Below are 14,207 nucleotides of genomic sequence, written 5' to 3'. Positions count from 1 at the left end.
AAACTAATAATATACAAATAAAGCCTACCTACGTGGGGCCCTAGATAATAATCTTAATTTTAAATTTGATAATAGGTGAATTCACTCTCATATAAAAACTAACAGCGCACAATTGAATCTGCTGAACGAACATTTGGTATGTGGTACGTGTGTAAGACGGAGACAACACATGCGGGTATCACGTCCTCTTAAGCTAATAATTTATTTAAAAGAAAAACTAAAAATCAATAAGATTCAAAAGGTTGGTTAGCTATATTTATCTCAGGTTATCTACCGCCTTCCATAGTGTAAATTTAAGTATTAAGTCCTGCATGGGTTGTACATATTATCCGATTAGGTATCTATCTACCTATATGTATTACCCTTCGCATGGGGCAAATGTAAACTGGACCCGCAGTCACCTTTTTTGTTGTAAACTCGGCCCGGAAATTTTAGGTAATAAAATAGGTCGATTTTAAACTCGGCCCGGAGATTTAAAATGATAAAAAAGGACGGTTGTAAACTCGGCCCGATAATTATTTTGACCAATAAGGAACAATTTGTTGTTAACGAATAGTACCTATGTATCGGTGTGTATATATCGGTGAGTGAATAGGTACGTCGAACACATGGCTTTTTACTTAAAAAAATAGATTTATATTATAACCTTACATTATTAACTATTGCACTACAGTTTTAATTATATTTGTACACTTTTGTACACTTTTAATTTTACATGGATACATTTTCTTAAATTCATTCACAATTTTAGTGAATTCTACATTTATATAACGAACTTCATACTATGAATAAAAATATGAATATAATTTTTGGAGGATATAATGATTATCACCTCCACATGGTGTCCTCTAAATTGTTCTCAAAAATATTATACATATTATATTTTTATTCAGGCCGAGTTTACACGTCAATCATTTTTACCTGTAAAAACCCCGGGCCCAGTTTACATCTAAATTATTTTTACCTGTAAAAAACAGGGGCCGAGTTTACAATAGGTACACCTTTTGAACATTTTTTTTCCTCGGGCCGAGTTCACAATCGCCCTTCGCATGTGCCTAAATAAAAAATAAAAAATAAAAATGTATATAATCCAATTAATAATCAACTCTAATATATCTATATAGTAATTAGTAATCACTTAACAGGTACAAGTCTTTATAGTTTTATAATCTTTGCATGGGAAAGTAGAAACAAAAAATAAACAATTGAACAATGAACGCAAATATTATATTATATTATATTATTATGTATTTATTAAATATGTATAGATGGTAGGTGATACCTACTTGTAAATTTTAAATAATCTATCGTAGTTAATCCCTCATAATAATGTTATATATTCCGTAAAATATGTACCTACAGTGTCACAATAAGTTTCGAGGTGTGGTTAATAATTGAATTGTCGGTTGCCTTTTTTTGACCTTCATAATCTAACGACAGCAAGCCTTCCAATTAATGATGTCAATAATTCTGTCTTCTGTATGATTATAAGAATGTATAGTATTATTTAAAATGTCTGTTTTTGTAAAATGTTTAGCTGCAAACATAAGTATTAAGTAAATAGTACAAAAGAAAGTATCAAGTCGATAATTTAGGTATTATACATAGTTTTGAATTGATAAATAGACTAATTTATTAATAGGCATTAAAAAGCACAGATCGTCGAGGACAAGTAGCGCCAAATGAAATTGGCAGTTCAAATGATTCGATTGAACCACACACCCCTTCAGACGACTGTGAAACTGGCTCAACTAATTATGTATAAATAATTTAATGACATATCTGTGTTTAATATAATTATAGCAGAAATACCAAGAAGAATGCTCTATTATTTTACTCGAAATATACCCTCCACCCACCCATTATTAAGGCAATTGAACTACTTGAAGTACGTTTTCAGCGCCACCGGGATGACTAATAAAACAATGATTGTACGCCTGCACCATAGAGTAATTTACTATATGATTACTCTATGATTCGTACCTAATGGTTAATATTGAGATGGAAGCAATTTTAATTTAAATTATAGATAATTATTAATTAATAATACCTACTCTTTTTATGAATATTGTATATAAGCCATAAGGCATGATAAATTTAATAAAAATAATATGTTTGCCGATTAAAAGATAAATATAATGAATGTACATTTCTATGGACTAAGTTTATATATAAACTTAATCCTATACCAGCTATTTACGTCCTACACACTTTGAAAGGTTGATGTATATAATTATATTTTTAGATTAAAATATTTTAATATTATACGGCCATCGACTGGGTCCAGATATAGGAAAAATAAAATTAGATAAATTAGAATATGATGTGCAACTTTATTGCAGAGTCCGACTGCACCACAAATCCACCTCTGCTGCGAATCCGGTGGCTGGAATAGTCTAATGTATTATTATGTTGTAAATTTCCAACCTTTGAAATTATTTAAATATAAATCTTACGGATCACAGTGTGGTATCCAGCTGGTGTCCTCGATCAAGATATCTAGACATGTTTGAATTGATTATATAATGTACATATCCACCCATACCCATTTATTAGTTATTAGATAGATATTTTATTTTTCTCGGAGATTATCCATCAATATTGTCCTAAATACCTTAAATACTCAACCATCGATTAAACGAAATAACATGTAGGTTTTAAACAAAACAAGGTAAAATAAAACATATATATTATACCATCCATCTCGCTGAAAACGTGATGCAACAGCGGTGTCCGGATTTCACTTATTTTATTATTTATAGTAAAACATTTTTATACCTCTACAATCGTAGTTATAGGCACAAGCCGCAAAACAACCTCATTTTGAAATGTCAATTTATTTTCATTCGTTTCGAGGCAACGTAGTCATTAATTACTAATTAGATGAAGCACCTATATATTATATACTATAACTTATCATCTGAAGAACGGCAGTAATGCAGTATATAATCATCGTACACTATAGGTACAGTTATAATAATGGCAAGACGTTATATTTTAGTTTTTGTAATAAGTATATATCACCACCAAGTCGCATGACTGCACGACCGTTCAATGCTATTTGAGGATCGTTAAAAATTTAACGGACCAATCAATGAAGATCCGTTAAATTCTCAAGTGGTTGTGCAATACGTGACTGCATAATAATTATTATTATAGTGAGTAATGAGTAGTGACCATATTATTATAAACTGCATGACGTTCGAATAACATGACAGCAGTAATGATTCCCCTAATAAATGACCCCGGGAAAAATAACACCATGAAAAAACAACCACGTAAAAAATAACCCCATAATAAAGGTTATGTGTTACACATAATATACTTATATAATTATGCTTCTCATGATTTCAATGTCAACATATATAATTTTAAAACAGACAAAATATTAAAGACAAGTATAATATTTTTAGTCATGAATCATAATCATTATAATGATACTTGCATAAAAATGTAGTTTTTATATATCTGTATATAATTTATTATTATTGTATATTATTGTATATTATTTTTAAAAATATTGTCTATTAATTGTACGCCACTGGTAAAATACCCGAGTACAGGAAACAATTTTTTTTTAAATTAATTATCAAAATTAATGTCCAATTTTAAAATATTTTATACGAAGTTAGTTTTTCCGTTATTTATTCAAGGGGTTATATTTCCGCGATACCTATTTGCGTAATTTGTATAATATTATATACATACTCCCCCTACCATTATTTGAACCACAACATTGAGGGGAATCACGTTAGCATTACTTTTCCAGGTATAGTTCTCCTATATTGTACAGGTACCTACTAAATATTTTTGATTAGACACATTTTTGTATCCAGTAACTATACTGACCAAATTATAATATATTTTTGAAGGTCATAATGTTCATTGCACTTAAATACTTGAATTTGTATGCGCTATAAAAATTATAAAATTAAATATGGAATGATGATAGGTATTTTAGTTTAAAACAGAACTACAGTTTAAATCTTCAGAATTTTATCATATGTTATTTATTTGCATATATTAGGGGCAAATAAGTTTTCGCACTTAATCAAAATTAAATGTAATTAATATTATTACATCGGAAATGAAATCGACATTTTATGACGTGTAAGGTATTGCCGTGTGTTGTGTGTATGAGTACTGAGTAGGTACCAGGTACCTATATTTATTATTTATATACATAATAGATATATAATATAATTAAATATATAACCGAACACAAACTTTAGATCAAAGATTGTAAAAGAAGATAATAATTTGAATTAAAAAACTAAAAATTATACTTAAGAGGACGCCACGCGGGCATTTGTTGCCTCCGTCTTACAAACGTACATGTCAATTTTTACGTTCATAATAATACATTTTACTCTGTATTTTCTAAAATTAGTGAATTTACCTCTTATAAAATTTAAAAGTAACAATATTATCTTGGGCATCTCGGAGGGTTTTATTGATGTTATTATTTTTAAGCAATTTATGATCATTGAAAATTGTACAAACAATTTACAGTTTAAAAGTGGTCATAACTTGCTCCTTTATAAAAATACTAGTTAAATCCTCCGATATGCTCTAGTTAATCTAACCTTTACATTTTATAAGAGTTAAATTCAATCTAATTTTAGAAATTATAGAGTTAAATATATTATTGTGAACGTAAAATTTGCTATGTTGTACGAGGTGGATACAACAATTAATGCTTGTTTGGCGTCCTCTTAATCGTATGAGCCATGAGGGTATCTACATCTTACAAAGTTTGAAAAATAAAGTTTTGATATTTTGAGTTTAGACATATTATCATATAAATATTGTAGTGTATTTTCGCTTAGAGGTAGGTACTACTAATTAAAGCAGATTGACTTTGATTTTTAGATTGAAATTGTGTTTGCGTGAAAGGAAATGGATTACCAAATTTCACATTATGAGAAAATTCAAATTTTTAAACTCTCCGGCACGCGTGAGCAACGCAACTTACAAATTACGATACCAATTTTTTCTACAAATTAGGAATTTTAATATGTTTTTCTTAAACAATATGTGAACAATTTTTTTTCTTATTACAAAATTGACACAGTAAGAGCGTAATATATATAATTAATAGTATAGGTAGTATATACCACACGGATGACGGCATGACAATTACCTAAAAAACCATACAAAATTACAAACAGTCTAACCCTAATTAGTAATAAGTAATATTGTTAACCAATATATAGCACCTCAGTGCTCGACTTGACAAAATTAAAATAAGGGGACTCTGTTTACTTTTAAAAAAGAGCGTCCTAATCACTTGTTAAACATTATAACACCCCCTAATACCCTTTAAACAATATAAAAAATAATTATAAATATTAATTTAAAAAAAAAAAAAAATAAAAGTTAGATAATAATATAAAACATAGGTAATACCGTAATTATGTGGGTACCTATTATATAATATATTATAATAATAAATAACTAGTTGATCCCGTGCACTTCGTTGCCCGTTAAATGTACCAAATCTATATGACTCAAACTTTGTTCAATTTGTTATTTATTATACAGTGTATGGTGCTCAAAATGTATCTTAACTTTTCCGTTGCCCGGAATGAAAATTCTGATTCAAAGCAGTATATTATCAGGTAGGCACGCGGTAGATCGCGGACCCCGTGCTGTTTGTACGTTAGCGTATGATTTAACTCTATAAAGTATCAAAAATCAAAATTATACCAAGTTTGTCGTATTCCACCTATGGTGGATTAATATAATCAATTAATACAAAATCCTAACCCAACTTAACCGTACTAATATCAAATATCATATAGTATCAACGGGACGAAAAAAAATATTTTATTATAATAATAAAAAAAAAATTACTAAAGATTAACTGCTATGCAGGCCGCTGCGGTTTAATGATTCACGGAACATCGCCTCAGTGGTTTAGCATGACTAGATTCGATGAAATGAAATGCACAATTAACCTTATATAATATATATATAGATGTATTATGTCAAAATCACAAATTGCACAACTTTGCAATAGGTATTCATAATTGAAAACTATAAATTTGCTACAGTACAGTGCGTGCGGTCGGTCAATCACTGCAGCTATCATAAATCGTAAACATTAATAATGTATACTGCAATAATCATAGACGTCATACATATTACAAACCCGTCGTCGGATTAATCGGTTGACATATCCTATAATATTTGATTTATTTATGAAACAGGCTTACATTTCCACGTGATCGGCGAAGGGGTAGTGCGATTGAAAAGCAAACGACGCGAACGGATCTACGACAAGGAGAACTACATAGATTTTCGGATGAGACTACTCGGAGAACCGGGTATGTATAATTATTAATTATACCAAAACAAATATCTCGAGATGTTGTGGAAAGACTGTAAGACAATGTATATTGGTTTTATTGGTTTAGCAATGTTTCGTCGAATACGAACGCTGCATGTAGATTGATACTATGATAGCGGTATAACACCGTAGGCGGTCTTAAATCTTAATAAGGGTGGACTATTGTTATGTTTAAGCCAGCATCCACCTAAATGTGTGAATTAACACGCCAGGCAATTTATTTTTAGTCATCTAACAACAAACTATCAGATTCTGAGATAAGAAAAGAAGAAACAAAGTTAAAGTTGAGATTAATAGAATATACACCACATACAATACACTTATATAATAAGCCGTCTATATAGTTAATATTATAGCTATAAGTATTTAAACTTTAAAGTTTAGATGAGCGGAGTAGTGGACCAAAATTATGCGGGGTATACCTGCACTACAATTCACTCCACTCATCTAAAATAAATATTTATAATACTAATTATGAATAATATTTATAATATAAACTACTCGTCAAAATTCCGATTTTTATGTATCGAAGTATACGTGGAAATGGGTTTTTTAAAATTTTTTTTTTATTAATATCAAATGCACAATAATTAATTTTCAAGCCATGATTACAATAATAGCAGAAATCACAGATGGGTACCCAATAGTGCGAGGATAAATGGATTGACACACGAAGAGCGTTCTGAGAGTTGACAGTTTTCTGAACCCCAACTTGTATTCCATATTCTTAGACGAGTGTTATTATGGTTTTGTAGATTATGAGATTTCAGATGGTTGATAATTTAGATCGGATAAGATGTCGAAGCAGATGGAGTCTAGAATTAGCTAATTTTCGTTAATATTTAAGAAGAGGAACCTAGGCAGTGTTTCTGTCTAATGTTAAGCTACATATTTTACTTCAGATACGGTATGAATTCTGTCATTGTTTAGTTTGACTAGTTGTCACATCCCCAGACGTAAATAGAAAATTATAAACGAAGACTTAGTTATGTTAATTTGTATCTTCTAAAGTTCTAACGATTGGACCAATAATGAATCATATTAATTAGGGTATCTTTAATGCATTTGGAGACAAATTCTGGGACTTCTAAGTAGCCATTATTATTGTATCATTGGCGTGCGCACCAATGAATGTATAAAATGCGATATGGGGGAATAAGAAATTATAAATGTAACGACTAAAAGCTATGAAAAATAAATATTTTCAAAAACTCCAATAGTTTTTGGGTAAATGAGCGATAAAAGAATCCATTCCGCCTACGGTCCTATTATACGAGTCGAGTGGCCACTCGACCACGCCAACGTTCAAGGTTACATTATTTACCATAATATATTTAAAATGTCCTCCGCGGTGTGTGCAGGACAACCGCCAGTGATGCTGTCGCCAGGCATTCACAGTTTTCCGTTTAAACTCGGCCTGCCACCAGGGCTGCCGTCCACGTTCCTGGGAAAGTCAGGTTGGGTCCAGTACTACTGCAAGGCGGCGCTCCGGGAGCCCAACTCGCTCACGCACAAGAACCAACAAGTTTTCATCGTCATGAACCCGATCGATCTCAACATGGAGCCGTCAATTTTATCTGTAGTAAAACATGTTACACGCAATAATAATAGTCAATAATAATATTATGCCTTAATGATGTACTATACACGACGTTCCTAATTACATAGTTATATGCCAACATTGACGGTGGTGGATTCGGGAATTACGCATCAAGGGTTTCATTGGTGTGGTGGGGCGGGCGACGGGGCAATCGGCTACCATTTGGTTTTTTTTTTTAATGTAAAAATAAAGCTAGTTTTGTTTTGTAAATTAAAATCCATTTCACGTACCTATCTAAATCTGAGATGAATACAATTGAGTACAACTCAAGTAAAATGTTGTATTACCTATTCATATAATATCTAATAATATTATACTATTATAGTATAATTGTATCAATATGTCATAATATTATATTGTCGCAAACTGTACTATTTGTACAATTGTACAAAAATTATAATTACGAAAATTATTTCATCGTTCCTATATATTTTCAAAATGGAAAAATACGTTCCATCCCTCAAACGATGATCCCAGATGAGTCCGACGTACCTGTTAGTGGGAAGGTTTTGGTGGGATGAGTGGGTGATAGTCTCCATGTTTTCACCCCTTAATGGATCCACCACCGGACTATCTCTCTATCAAACGTCGGGCATATTTTGTTATTGCAACGTTGATGTGATTTGATAGTATCGGCCTTAGCAACGATGCACGTGTTGTTTCGCAGGAACCGTTCCGGTGCGACATCGATCACAAATTGTCAAAGGCAATGTGCTTGGGATCCGGTCTGGTCGAGTGTCAGGTGTGCCTGGACAAGGGTGCCTATGTGCCAGGCGAGACCATTGAGATCACTGCTACAGTCACCAACAACAGCAAAGTTACCATTAAATCGACCAGAGCTACGCTGACGGAGGTGAGTAGAAGCACACACTACAAACATAATACTACATCTTCATATCATAGAACACACTGTCGTGTAGTGGATGTATGCACTAGCAAACGATACTAAAGACAATTATTTAAATAAATACTGATACAAATATAGACAGTATAATTAAACAATCACTGTTAGGTATATATTATGATTAATTGAATAAATATGGCTAAAATAAGTAATAAGTATAATAACACTACATAGAGTATTGGAGACTGGTGTTTTATTTTGCAGGGGACGTCTAACAGTTAGTATTAAAATACTGGGTAGATAGGTACCTAGCTTTATTAATTATTTTAGGTACGTAATTATAAGCTATATGCTTTAATAACTAATAACTACTTACTTAACTCAACAAATATAAAAAATAACTTATATTAATAAATATATTATAAAATATACTAAATGTAGGAAAAAATTCAAAGCCTACAGTTTTTGTTTTTGAATTGGGTACAACAAAAAACTAATGAAAATTTAAATAGCATAAAATATATTTCCGTTTTCCATTTTTCTGAAAAGTACTGTGAATTTTTTACTTTTTGTCGACCTCCCAAATGTAAAAACTAGATTCGATTCGCTACCAGAACCCACCCTCAACATCGTTGCAGACAGTGGTGGCTTTAGGGGGGAAAGAGGTGACAGATGAATAAGTACCTACTAAACAATTTAATTTAATATAATATACGCTTTTATTATTATATACGGTGTTTAATTTTATATTATATTATACTCGACCTCATTTAACTGTAAATTCTATCGTTATTTTATATTTTCGTTTAATACGCCAGTAGGTACGTATAGTAAGTATACATACGTCATGGTTTTCTGATAGGGACTCTCTTTCTTTATAATTATAATTTGGTTGATTTCTTATTGTTAATATGTTTGACGACTGTCTTGCGTCCTGGGGTTCAGAGTAATTTATTGTTTCAATGCTTGTAGCAATGATACAGGAACCAGTCCGATTGTCCGAACCACGGAAAGAAGCTTTTCAACATTACGACCAGCTTACAATCTGGTTGAGTACACACAAGGCCGTAAAGGGAAAACAATTTCGGGGGTCGTACATTTTTTTAATATGGATACTAGACACTTACCATTTTTACGTCTCGTTTTGGTCTTGCCCTTTATGCATATCCATCGGGACATTCGGATATTTCTATAGATAGAGATAAAGTATAATAAATCGATTCGCAAAAAATAAGAATCGAAAATTAGATTTTGTATTGTAATTAATTGTAGTTCATATTTTAATATTTTTTATTTTTTGACTTTTGCATTATTTTGTATAATCTGTGATTACTTTTTAAATTAGAACACTTGTAAGTTGTAAGTTTAATAAGAAATAAAATTCAGTCTGATAGATGATCTAAAGTTAATAATTTTTTTGTACGTACATATAAATGTATTTTTACAATTGTTATAAGTAATTAATTAATAAGATAAATGGCTAATGTGGCTACTTGGCTTAGATATGGTACTGATTTTGAAGCATTTGAATAAATTTCGATATTACAGGTACTTAACATCAAATAGCAAAAAAAAAAATGTGATGTTTATGCCTCCCCTTAAAAAAAATCACACCAGATAACCATTAGACGCTTAGTCTGCGGATTGAATCATTTTTGCATCATAAAAATTATCTATATTCAAAACAAATATTACATCATTGTAAAACCAACGACCGTCGACCAATCGATGGATTCAGAATCTAAAAACTCTGTAAAACCAATGTTATCGTAATATTTACGATGTTTTTTTAACTATCGGCTATATTATAAACATTTTGTTGAACGCGTAGGCGTAAATATGTTTAAAAATTTGGGAGAGGGCTAGAAACATAAATTAACATTTATTAACATAATATATTATACGAACGAAAGAGGTTAAGTTAGGAAATATTTTACCAAGCTTCTTCATTACTCCACAAATTTACGTCTAGGTATGTTCTATGGTTGAACGTATTTATTACATTCTGAGCTACTAAACTTGTTTGTTAATTCCTAAGTTAAATCGTTGGTGTTTAATACACTTTAGACCATTCAATATTTTGCCAAGAGTAAAATAATACAATCGGAGACCAGAGAATTGGCTTCGCTGAAAAGAGACAAAATCAGACCTAACGAAATGGACCAATGGCACAATGAACAACTGTACGTGCCACCACTGCCGCCTACTAACCTCCGTGGGTGTCATCTTATAAACATTCAATATGATATTTATGTAAGTAGAATCGTACTGTGGAAATAAATAATCAAGGTTACATTTTTTTTAAATTAATATTATCCGTTATAGTGAAAGTATCTGCCTATATAATTATTATTGAAAAAAAATCAAAAACTATGATTAATTGCTAAGTATTTGTTATTAAGTATTTTATTAGGTTGCCATATACCAATATTAACGGTAATTGAAACGTGCTATATTTTAATAGACATTAGATAAATAAAAATATTTCAAAAATGTCACTTGTGTATATTTTCCAACAAATTAGCTCTAAATGTTGTTCAATTTTACAGTTCATTATATCTCCGAATAACATGGAAAAGGATGTAAAACTACAACTTCCTATTATGATGGGTACTTATCCGTTTAGAACAGAAAATGGATCATTCGATGGAAAACTTGGGACCCATTATCCATCGACATTGCCAATACTACGGCCATGGTTGGAAGAAAAGACTTTTAAATGATAAAATTAATTATTGAAAATGATATGTATTAGTCAACTAACCAATTTTCTTATTATATTCTTAAATTAATTAATATTTAATATATGTGAATTTGAATTAAACAATTTCATCCGTTCTACTTATTCCTAGTTTTTATCAGATTAACTTTAATGACCTTTATCTCTAAAAGTTGATATTGAAACATAACTATTATGAATATATATTTTATATATGTAATTATTACTGTATTATACAAATACAATTATTATGTAATAACTTTGTAAAAAATTCAATAAATATAAAATGTATTTAAAAGTCGTTTTTAGGTTCTATCGAATAAAAAATATTTAAAATCCAACAATACCATAATATAATTTGGTGATTAAGTATTATAAACAATATAATATAACCACAGAACAATAATTATCAAATTTAATTCAGTAATGTATAAACTTTATATACAAATAGATTTATCGTAAATCCTCATCATTATCAATTGTATTTTAATTAGGTTTATTGCTGTGACAAATGACAATGACAGCATTTACCACAGAAATTGGATCAGTCATCATGTCTTGCATTCAGGTAGTAACTAGTAACCAAGAAAATTAAAGTCAAGTTAAATAATGTTAAATATGTTCTTTATTTGCCATTTATAAACAACTGTATGATCGTAAGGTCCTATATTAATCAAATTAATTAAAATTTACCATTTTAGACATCCTTGACTCATCATTGTATATATAAAAAACATGCCAAAATGACAAGATAGTAAAAATTGAATAATCAATTATTGAAAAGAATTTTTATAATACAAAAATATTAACTAGGTAATAAACAGTTTTCTTTCATTGCCATAAAAAAAAGACAATGGATTATTAAATGTTTAAAAATTCACCATTTTACTAATTTTCATACCGAAGTTCTACAAATCCTTGAAATTGATTAATAGTGTGCCATCCTGTACAACATAGGCTATTAAGTACCATGCGATCACTGTACATCACTCCATTTAAATGATCCATTTCATGCTGAACTATTCGAGCAGTCCATTCTTTTGCATCTAAAGTTTTTTTCTCCCCATTTTCATCAATTCCTAAGTTTAATTATTTAAATTAAATTACATTGATATCAATAAACATGATATTATTTTACCTGTTAGAAGAACGCGCTTGTATCTAGGTACATCTGCTGAATAACCCTTAAAGCTCGCACAGGATTCATTGAACGTAACTTTTTCGTGATTCAAAACCTTAAGCTCAGGATTTATCCAAACCTACAATATTACAAAGTTAACATTAATCAAATTTGTGAGCTCAGTCATTATTCTATACTAGAATGGTTTTCAACAAACCTGATTTTCAACATGTTCCATTCCTTTAAGTAATATCTCTTCTTTGCTGAAATAATGGGATGGACGCGGAAAATGAATTACAAATATTTGAAACGGTATACCAACTTGAGGTGCAGCCAAGCCAATTAGATTTGATTTTTTCATCAGTGATTTCATAATGTAAATAAGCTAAACAATAAAATAATAATTACTTATAGCACAACATAGTTCAGTACACATTCATCTAATGTGTTTACAACAAATCTTTTTTTTAAAACGCTTACCGCTCACCAAATGTTCTTACATTTTGTACTTCTTTGGTCCCAATTTTCTCCAAAGGGACCGGGGATGCTTTATTTCGCAATACGGGATCACCGATTTGTACCACATGGCTCGCATAAGGTGGCATCGGATCTTTAGCGAGAAACATTCGATTGTAAGTACGTTTTATGAATCGCAAAGCCATGATAATACTGTAACACAGATCATATTGATCAACTGATAAACGTCAAGATAATATTATATAGGTAGGTACCACAGAATAATATTCAATGTTGGTTCCTACTACCTACACATTTTTTAGTTAATAAAAAAATATAATATTTGATTTACCTTTCGACTAAAAGAAATTGAGTCAGTGCACTGTTTAAGACAATCTGTTTGGTTAGTTCAAAAGTTTTGGAGTTTGACACTACGATGTTAAAAACTTTCGTAGACCAAACACATCGAAGTATGGGGAAGAGCAAATCTGCGAACGGTTACTACAACGCTCCAACTTCTATAAGTTAAAACTTGTTTCATCCAGATACACCTACAAGAGTAAGTTGATAATTTACTTTTTATAAAAAATTATATGGATCGTTTTCAACACGGTATAATGTTCTATATATGCTAATATTGGCACTTATCAGTAATCTGTTTATAATCTATATCTGTGGTCCGTGTGGTGGCTATCAATGTTTACCATTTAACCACGGTTTAATCACAGACTTCTATTATGAAAGTGTATTATAGACCTTATACTAAGGCTCTACATAGTATCTATAGTGCCCTACTTATACTTATACTATAAGTTCTATGATTATAGACAAAGGTGTATTGATAAGGTGTCGTCACTTGTTTGAAAATAGTGATGGGTACTTTCAATTCATTTCAGTGAACTAATTCATGTGATTCAGCTCATTAAAATGAATCGATTCACTGAATCAATTCAATGATTCAGTGATTCAATGAATTCTATGAAACACTCTCACTCTGTATTATAGTGTTAATATGTTATATATATATTTACTTATATATTTATTTATTTTTTATAATTTATAAAATCATAAAACCAAATAACAGTATGATTTGTTGAGTACTAAAATGAGATTGAA

General features: G+C 30.4%; 2 protein-coding genes across 3 annotated transcripts in view; one reads left to right on the top strand and one right to left on the bottom strand.

The window, feature by feature from the left end:
• LOC100164445 (arrestin domain-containing protein 1) overlaps positions 1–11,808 on the top strand; it is a 16,650-nt gene extending 4,842 nt beyond the window's left edge. The window contains 8 exon segments of one of the 2 annotated variants that reach the window (NM_001326646.1): positions 6,213–6,329; positions 7,714–7,809; positions 7,811–7,832; positions 7,834–7,869; positions 7,871–7,931; positions 8,620–8,805; positions 10,864–11,049; positions 11,346–11,623. In NM_001326646.1, the coding sequence (NP_001313575.1) occupies positions 6,213–6,329; positions 7,714–7,809; positions 7,811–7,832; positions 7,834–7,869; positions 7,871–7,931; positions 8,620–8,805; positions 10,864–11,049; positions 11,346–11,519 (878 nt within the window). In that variant the 3' untranslated portion in view covers positions 11,520–11,623. 2 annotated transcript variants of the gene reach the window in all.
• A 309-nt stretch (positions 11,809–12,117) lies between these two features.
• On the bottom strand, positions 12,118–13,769 carry LOC100162360 (peptide deformylase, mitochondrial). Its single transcript, XM_001950562.4, has 5 exons — positions 13,444–13,769; positions 13,136–13,304; positions 12,853–13,020; positions 12,654–12,774; positions 12,118–12,594 (listed from the first exon to the last, which is right to left on the bottom strand). The coding sequence occupies exons 2-5, from the start codon at positions 13,295–13,297 to the stop codon at positions 12,404–12,406; spliced, it is 642 nt and encodes a 213-aa protein (XP_001950597.1). The 5' UTR covers positions 13,298–13,304; positions 13,444–13,769; the 3' UTR covers positions 12,118–12,403.
• Positions 13,770–14,207: the final 438 nt, after the last annotated feature.

The sequence above is a fragment of the Acyrthosiphon pisum genome, chromosome A1, assembly GCF_005508785.2.
Source record: "Acyrthosiphon pisum isolate AL4f chromosome A1, pea_aphid_22Mar2018_4r6ur, whole genome shotgun sequence".
Taxonomy (NCBI): Eukaryota; Metazoa; Arthropoda; class Insecta; order Hemiptera; family Aphididae; genus Acyrthosiphon; species Acyrthosiphon pisum.
Note: the sequence above shows the minus strand (reverse complement) of the source record. Positions and strands in the feature narration are given on the sequence as shown.